The sequence below is a fragment of the Nicotiana tabacum genome, chromosome 1, assembly GCF_000715075.1.
Source record: "Nicotiana tabacum cultivar K326 chromosome 1, ASM71507v2, whole genome shotgun sequence".
Taxonomy (NCBI): Eukaryota; Viridiplantae; Streptophyta; class Magnoliopsida; order Solanales; family Solanaceae; genus Nicotiana; species Nicotiana tabacum.
The window spans coordinates 73,391,594-73,399,919 of record NC_134080.1 but is presented as its reverse complement, the minus strand read 5'-3'; the positions used below and the strand labels follow the sequence as shown (position 1 = coordinate 73,399,919).

The 8,326-nt window shown below is 38.4% G+C and overlaps 1 protein-coding gene across 1 annotated transcript; it reads right to left on the bottom strand.

Annotated features, from left to right (window-relative positions):
- Nucleotides 1–1,128: 1,128 nt before the first annotated feature.
- LOC107781384 (secreted RxLR effector protein 161-like) lies at nt 1,129–1,725 on the bottom strand. Its single transcript, XM_016602076.1, has one exon. It carries the CDS (start codon nt 1,723–1,725, stop codon nt 1,129–1,131), a length of 597 nt encoding a protein of 198 aa, XP_016457562.1.
- Nucleotides 1,726–8,326: the final 6,601 nt, after the last annotated feature.

Sequence of the window (8,326 nt, the reverse complement as noted above, 5' to 3'; positions counted from 1 at the left end):
AATCCTCAGGCCACACATTTTTAAAACGAGTAGGGAACCAGAGCAACAACATTGGAAAAGAGAGTCAAACAAGGCACAATCAAGAACAATGCGCTTACCTAGCACTAGAGATTCTAGCCTATCTGGTTTACTAGAGCGAAGATTTACATAAAACATTTTGACCAGGGGTTCATATACCTTAGGCGGAGGAATAGAGAGGAATTTTTCCCACCCTTGATAAATAAAGAGTTCTTTAACCATACAGTTGAGGGCTTCCATATCATCAAGATCCACGATCCTTCCATGGGCGATGGGCTTGTCCTTAAGAGTGATGAAAAGACCCCTATTTGGGGTATCCCAGAAATTTAGATCCGACTCGAGTGAGGCAGAAAAATCAACCTTTGATTTCTTTGGGGTGGATGAAATGGTAGAATCTTCCATGGGTCGTTTGCCTAAGGTCTTTTCTCCTAGAAGTTGGGATTGTTCAGAGAAATCACCCTGAGATGAGGCGAAGCCTTTAGAGTGATTAGACCCTAGGTCTACTTGCTCAGGAGGCGCAGAAGGGGGTTTCGCCTTAGAGCGGGTACTTTTTCTGGTGGAGGCAGAGGGATTCTTGGAGTGTTTCGCCATTGTAGAAGAGGGGATTTGCTCGAGGTTTTGGAGAGAAGATGGAGATGAGAGTGACTGAAAGGGTTTTCTAACTTAAGAAGAGGGTTTTGACGGTTGAGTATAGAAAAGGAAAAGTTGTCAATTGAGAAGACGTGATGATTGGCTTTCCATCTTCGAACTGCGAACTGATGTGAACGAAGTGAAAAGAGAGGGAAAAATCGGAGGCATAATAAATGCGTGGGAAAAGGACAATTATAGCACTTTAAAAGTAATTGAGCACATAAATTCTAAGAGTTATTAGAAAAGCAAATAATGCCAAGTAATTTTCTCAAAGTACAAAATCTTTCTTCTAACAAAGGCTTAGTAAAAATATCGGCTAATTGAGCAGAGGTGCCAACAAAGGCTATTTCTATATCTCCCTTAAGAACATGATCTCTAATAAAATGATGCTTAATATCTATATGTTTTGCTCTAGAATGATGCACAGGATTTTTTGAAAGACAAATAGCACTAGAATTATCACAAAAAATTTGTATAGGTTTAAACGAACAATTGATGAGACATCCACAGTAGTTGTGCACAACACTGTGCAATAGCAATGTATTCAGCTTTAGTTGTGGACAAGGCAACTGATGCTTGCTTTTTACTGTTCCAGGATATTAATGCCTTTCCTAGTAATTGACAAGTGCCGCTAGTGCTCTTTCTATCTTCTTTATCACCTGCAAGATCAGCATCTGAAAAACCTTCTAATTTAAAAGAGTTAGAGCGAGGATACCACAATCCATGAGATACAATTCCAATGAGATATCGAATGATTCTCTTTATAGCAGTTAAATATGACTCCTGGGGAGCTGATTGAAACCTGGTACATTTACATACGCTGAACATAATATCTGGTCGACTTGCTGTCAGATATAGCAGTAATCCAATCATTCTCCTGTATTTGGTTTCATCAACTGGCGTGCCCTGTTCATCTTTGTCTAGATTTGTAGCGGGGCTCATAGGAGTGCCAATTGATTTTGCATTGTTCATACCAAATTTTTGAATCAGCTCTTTTGTATATTTGGTCTGACAAATAAAAGTTCCTTCTTCGATTTTTTGGATTTGTAGCCCAAGGAAAAACGTGAGTTCACCCATCATGCTCATTTCAAACTCGCTTTGTATAAGATTTGAAAATTCCTTGCATATAAGAGGGTTAGCACTACCAAATATAATATCATCAACATAAATTTGAATAATGAGATTACCTTCTGATGATCGTTTAATAAACAAAGTAGTGTCTATTTTACCTCTGGTAAAGCCATGATCAATAAGAAAAGTACTCAGCCTATCATACCAGGCACGTGGAGCTTGTTTCAACCCATACAGTGCTTTGGTAAGCTTGTATACATGGTATGGAAATTTTGAATCCTCAAAGCTTCGAGGCTATTTTACAAAACTTCTTCCTCGATAAATTCATTCAAAAGGCACTTTTAACATCCATTTGAATATCTTTTAAAGGATGCGTATGCTAGAAGAATCCGTATAGACTCCAAACGAGCTACTGGGGCAAAAGTCTCATCACAGTCGACTCCTTCTTGCTGTGAATAGACCTGAGCAACTAGTCTCGCTTTATTTCTATGACGTTTCTATCCTCGTTCAATTTGTTTCTAAATACCCATTTTGTTCCAATCACAGACACATTATCAGATTTGAGTATTAGTTTCCACACTTGATTCTTGCTGAACTGATCTAATTCCTCCTGCATGGCTTGCACCCAGCTTGAATCCTTCAGTGCTTCCTCTACCTTTTTTGGCTCAATTTGAGAAATCACTGTAATATTTGCTTTCTTTTTTAGGGCAGCCCTGGTTATCATTCCTTCGTTTGGATCCCCTATAATAAATTTCTGAGGATATTCGGGTTCGCTTCTCCATTCATTTGGTCGAATTATATTTGTAGTCGACTTGACTTGTGGGTCTGGAGTATTGCTGCTATTTTCTCCAGTTGACTCGATCACCCCAGATGTGCTAGTCGACTTCTGTGATTTTCCTTTGTCCTGAGCTTCTTGAGTTTGATCTTCGTCACCTGCAGTAGTTCCTTTCTCGACCAAGGGATTATTTTCATCGAATATAACATGTACAGATTCTTCTACACATAAAGTACGTTTATTGTAGACTCTAAAAGATCTGCTATTTAACGAGTAACCAAGAAAAATACCTTCGTCACTTCTTGGGTCAAACTTTCCAAGATTATCTTTACCGTTATTGTGAATAAAACATTTTCTTCCAAAGGGATGGAAGTAACTGATATTTGGACGTTTACATTTCCAGAGTTCATAAGGGGTCTTCTTTAGAATTGGCCTTATGAGGCAACGGTTGAGGATGTGACAAGCAGTACTTACGCCTTCTGCCCAAAAATGGTTTGGCAATGAATGTTCTAGTAGCATGGTTCTTGCCATGTCTTGGAGAGTTCTGTTCTTCCTTTCCACAACCCCATTTTGCTGTGGTGAGCGTGGTGCAGAGAAATTGTGAGTGTATCCTTGATCGTTGCAGAAGTCTTCAAAAGCTCTGCTTTCAAATTCTCCTCCATGGTCACTCTGAATTTTTGAGATCAGATATCCCTTTTCTCTTTCAACCTTTTTGCATAAAACTTCAAAATTTCTTAAGGCTTCATCCTTATGAGACAAGAAGATCACCCAGGTGAAACGTGAAAAGTCATCAACAGTAACAAAAGCATACCTCTTACCTCCTATGCTAGCAGTTCTAGTAGGCCCAAATAAATCCATATGAAGCAATTGGAAAGGTTTTGAAGTAGATGCTATATCTTTATTTTTGAAGGAATTTCTGGTTTGCTTACCCATTTGACATGCATCACAAATATGAGTTCTAGAGAAATTCAGTTTAGGCAAACCAATAACTAAATCATGTTTGGACAGTTTTTCAATCAAATGCATGCTAGCACGACCAAGTCTTCTATACCATAACCATGGATCATCAGACATAGAGGATAAGCAAATGTGGCCATCTATCTTTTCAAAACCATCAAGTATATAAATATTTCCATACCTTTTTCCAGGAAGAATTATCTTACCTGATTCGTCTTCAATAGTACACCCTGTTCTATTAAACTTTACCTCATATCCTGAGTTGCAGAGTTGACTTATGCTCAAGAGATTATAGTTTAGGCCATCAACGAGATATACTTTAGTAATGTCATAGTTGTTATTGAAAGGAATTGTTCCAGTGCCAACTATTTTACCCCTTGAATCGTCTCCGAATTTTACACTTCCTCCATCGATCTTTGTAACTTCCTTGAACAGGTTTTTGTCACCTGTCATATGACTGGAACACGCACTATCTAGATACAATTTTCCTTTGCGGCTTACTCTATGGTGTTCCTGCAAGACAAGATGATCGCTTTCTTTTTGGTACCCAAGCTTGCCTGGGTCCTGGTGGGTTAGTGTTACTAGGTTTAGAATTTTTTGGTTTCCAAACCCATCCTGACACATTTGATTTACGAAAGCAACAACCAGAATATTTATGCCCACTTTTATTACAGTAATGACATTTAGCTCCAGACCTGTTTTCATAAATGTTAGAACTAGCCGACTTAAATTTAGCTGGTTCTTTCCTAGTTGACTTGTAAGTCATCTGGTCCGACCGACTGGTCGACTTGGTTCTGATTGGTTCCTTTCCAATTGACTTGTAAGTCGTCTGGTTTGACCTAACAGAACTATGACTGGTAGATTTGCGCAAGCTGTTAAGCTGCATTTGTAACTCCTCAAACTCTTCTTGAAGTACTTCTTTTTCGATTTCACATACTTCATGTTTGAGTTTCCAGTCTTTAACCTCCTTAGTGAGTCTCTTAAGTTCATTCATCATTATTTGAGACTCTTTAAGGTGGAATCAAGAATATCCTGCAATTCATTACATCTTTCGCAGTCATAAGATATTACCTCACTAGTTTCACCCCGTGCCATGAAATAGTTCTCGTCATCTGAATCATCTTCATCTGTCCAGCATCCTGAGGTTTTGTTTATTTCATTTTCCAGAATTGTCATGAAACAAAGATTTGCTATTCTTCGTGGTCTGAGTCATCCTCATCGCTCCAGCTTCCGAAGGATTTGTTCTTGCTGAAGCCTCTAGAGATCTTCCTTTTCAATTCTTGGCATTCAGCTTGAATGTGCCCAAATTTTCCACATTCGTAGCATTTTCCATCGCTCTTATCCTGTTCATTGTATTGCCTGGATCGTCTTGGTGGGAATCTTCCTTTCTTTGTGTTTCTGTATCTTCTCATCAGCCCATCCATATTTCTAGACATCATAGCAATCTCTTCTTGTAGAGCTTCAGGATCATCAATTTCATTTTCAGCCATTTCAATAGAGGTTTTGAATGCAACTATTTTCTTTTTCTCCTCTTGATTTGTCTTTTTCAAATGCGTCCTTTCGAAAGCAATAAGTTCTCCTCGCATTTCATCATAGGACAATTTGTTTAGACCTTGAGATTCCAGTGTGACTACTTTGGCCTGCCAAGTGGTTGGCAGACTTCTGAGAATTTTTCTGACTTGATCACCACTGGTGTAGGGCTTGCCAAATGCATTTAAGTCACTAATTATTTTACTAAACCTGGCAAACATTTCTTTAATGGATTCTCCTTCTTTCATTGAGAAGAGTTCGTAGTCATGAACTAGTATGTTGATGTGAGTTTCCTTTACTTTGCTGGTTCCCTCATAGGTGACCTCAAGTTTATCCCACATCTCTTTAGCTATATCACAACTCGATATTTTCTCGTATTCTTCACCACTTATAGCATTGTGCAGTAGATTTCTTGCCTTGCTATTCACTTGTACCGCTTCCAGTTGCTATTTTGAGTATGAATCTATATCATCAGGATCAGCAAGTGGTGGAGTGCTAGCAGGCAGGGAATAGTTTCCCTTTTTAATGACTCTCCAGACTTTGACATCGTATGCTTTAGAAAAGATTTCCATTCGTATTTTCCAGTGAGATAAATGTTGTCCATTGAAGTATAGTGGTCTAACTTGTGAAGTTCCTTCCTAAAAGAGAGCTCCTATGATAATTTTGATTTTCCATGATCTTTTCTCACAAGTTGTTAAGCCAAAGGTAAAATGTGAGCCTTGCTCTGATACCAATTGAAAATACAAGAGGGGGTGGATTGTAAATACTTAAAATTAATTGCTTATAAGTTGATTTATAACTTGAGTAGTCGACTGAATATGATAATTTAGCAGATATGGTAACGAAACGTAAAATGCAGAAAATAATTGCAGGAATTAAAAACATCGGGATTTTTATACTGGTTCGGATTCAATGTGAATCCTAATCCAGTCCCCTTGGGTTGCAAGGGAGTTCTCTTTAGTAAAGAGTTTCCTTCGAGTACAAATATGGTGTATATCGCTCAGTTGCTCTAGCACTCATTTTTGATACAATGCCTTACCAGTTGTGTGCTCTCTTTCTATCCCTAACTTGTTACACAACAGATCTTAGTGAACTACAATGCTTGTTTGCAGTAGAATGAAGAGAGTGATTTGGTTTGATCAAAGTATGTCTAAGCTAGGGTTTACAAGGGTGTATAAATACTTTGATGGATGGTAGAGGCTTGACAACCCAAGAGATTTGATCCTTAGAAAGAATTGATTCTTTCTAAGAATAAGGAATGAGCCGTTGCTTCTCTTGATTGCTTTCCTTCAGCAGAGGATTGCTTCACTTGATTTCTCCTTGATTGTTGGATCTTCCAAATGTGGTCGCTTCCCAGATCTCCTCGTATCCTTTAGTCTTCCGTAATTCTGCCCATGATTCGTGCCTTTGTCCAAGGCTTATTTGATTTTTTCCAGCTCAGCTAATCATTGTTATCGCTCATTGATTCGTTGATTAGATTGCGCCCAGATTTACTAGACCAATCCAGATTTGTTGATCACATGCTGATTGATTTCTTTCCTTGTACATCATGAACTATTCCAGCAGTCTTCTTTACTTCTTGAACTTGATTTCCTGCACATGTATATTATTTGCATCATTAAAACATGATCTAATAGGAACATCATCAGCTACAATTGAGGCGATACAAGCAACCGTCTCTATAAGACGAACAGGTTTTGTTATTATCTTTTTTGGCATGCTGGTTGCTATTGATTCAAGTTGTTGTTGAGGTTCCTTAGTTGGAATCTCCCTCTCTACTGGCTCTTCTTCCAGAGGATAATCTTCATTTGTTTCCTCCTCTGCTTCTTGTGTAGGAAAAATAAATTTTTCCTCAAACTCCACCTGCTTAGAAGTACCCTCATTTTGTTTGGTATCTTCTGTTACCTTATTTACCATAGCAGATTCATCAAAGGTAACATCCCTGCTGAATATTACTTTCTTTGTCATAGAACGCCATAAGCGATATCCTTTGACTACAGAAGTAATCCCCATAAAAATAGCCTTTTTTGCCATTGGATCCAATTTTGACTATGTCACATGATAATATGTAGTTGAGCCAAATACATGCAAAGAGTCATAATCTACAACAGGATTTCCATACCATTTTTCAAATGGTGTCTTGCCATCAATAGCAGCAGATGGTAGACGATTAATGAGGTGACATGTATATGTAACTGCCCCAGCCCAAAAAATTTTGCCCAAGCCAGCATTGGACAACATACATTGTACCTTCTCCAGCAAGGTCTGATTTATACGTTCTGCCACTCCATTCTATTGTGGTGTATGTCTGACAGTGAAGTGTCGAACGATGCCATCATTTTCACAGACCTTATTAAAATGATCATTTTTGTATTCACCTCCATTGTCTGTGCGAATACACTTGATCCTCCTGCCTGTTTGATTCTCCACCATCATTTTCCATTTGAGAAAAATTCCCAACACTTCATCTTTGCTCTTCAATGTATACACCCACACTCTTCGGGAAAAATCATCAACAAAGGTTACAAAATAGCGCTTCCCATCCAATGAAGGTGTTTTGGAAGGACCCCAAACATCAGAGTGTACATAATCCAAAATGCCTTTAGTATTATGGATCGCTGTACCAAATTTAATCCTTGTATGTTTCCCTTTGACATAATGCTCGCAAAACTCCAAGTTGCAAGCCTTTACTCCTTTTAACAATCCTTGATCTGATAAAGTTTTCAAGGATTTACCTCCTACATGTCCCAAGCGCATGTGTCATAGCTTGGTTGTTTCTGCCTCTTTTTTGTCACTAGATGTTACTGTCACTGTCCCAATAACTATACTACCGCGATAACGGTACATGTTATTGTTCTTCCGATTGGCCTTCATTACCACTAGTGCACCAGAGCATACTCTCATCACTCCATTTTCTACAATGATTTTGAACCCTTTTGATTCTCGGGCTCCCACAGATATGAGATTTTTCTTCAAATTCGGACATATTGAACATATGTTAATGTTCTGATCATTCCATCATGGTTCCTTAATCATATTGAACCAATGCCATATGAGGTAAGAAGGTTGTTATCCGCTGTGTGGACGACTCCATATTCTCCTTCTTGAAAATCCACGAACCAGTCCCTATTGGAACACATATGATAGCTACAAGCCGAGTCTATCAACCATATGTCTGATAATGTTGATGGCTCTGTTGTAACTAATGAGAAGTCTAAATCACCACCATCAGCTACATTTGAATCCATAATGGCCTTTTCATTGTTATGTTTGGCCTTATTCTTTAACTTCGGACAGTCTTTCTTCCAGTGCCCTTTTTCTCGACAAAAGACACATTTATCTTTG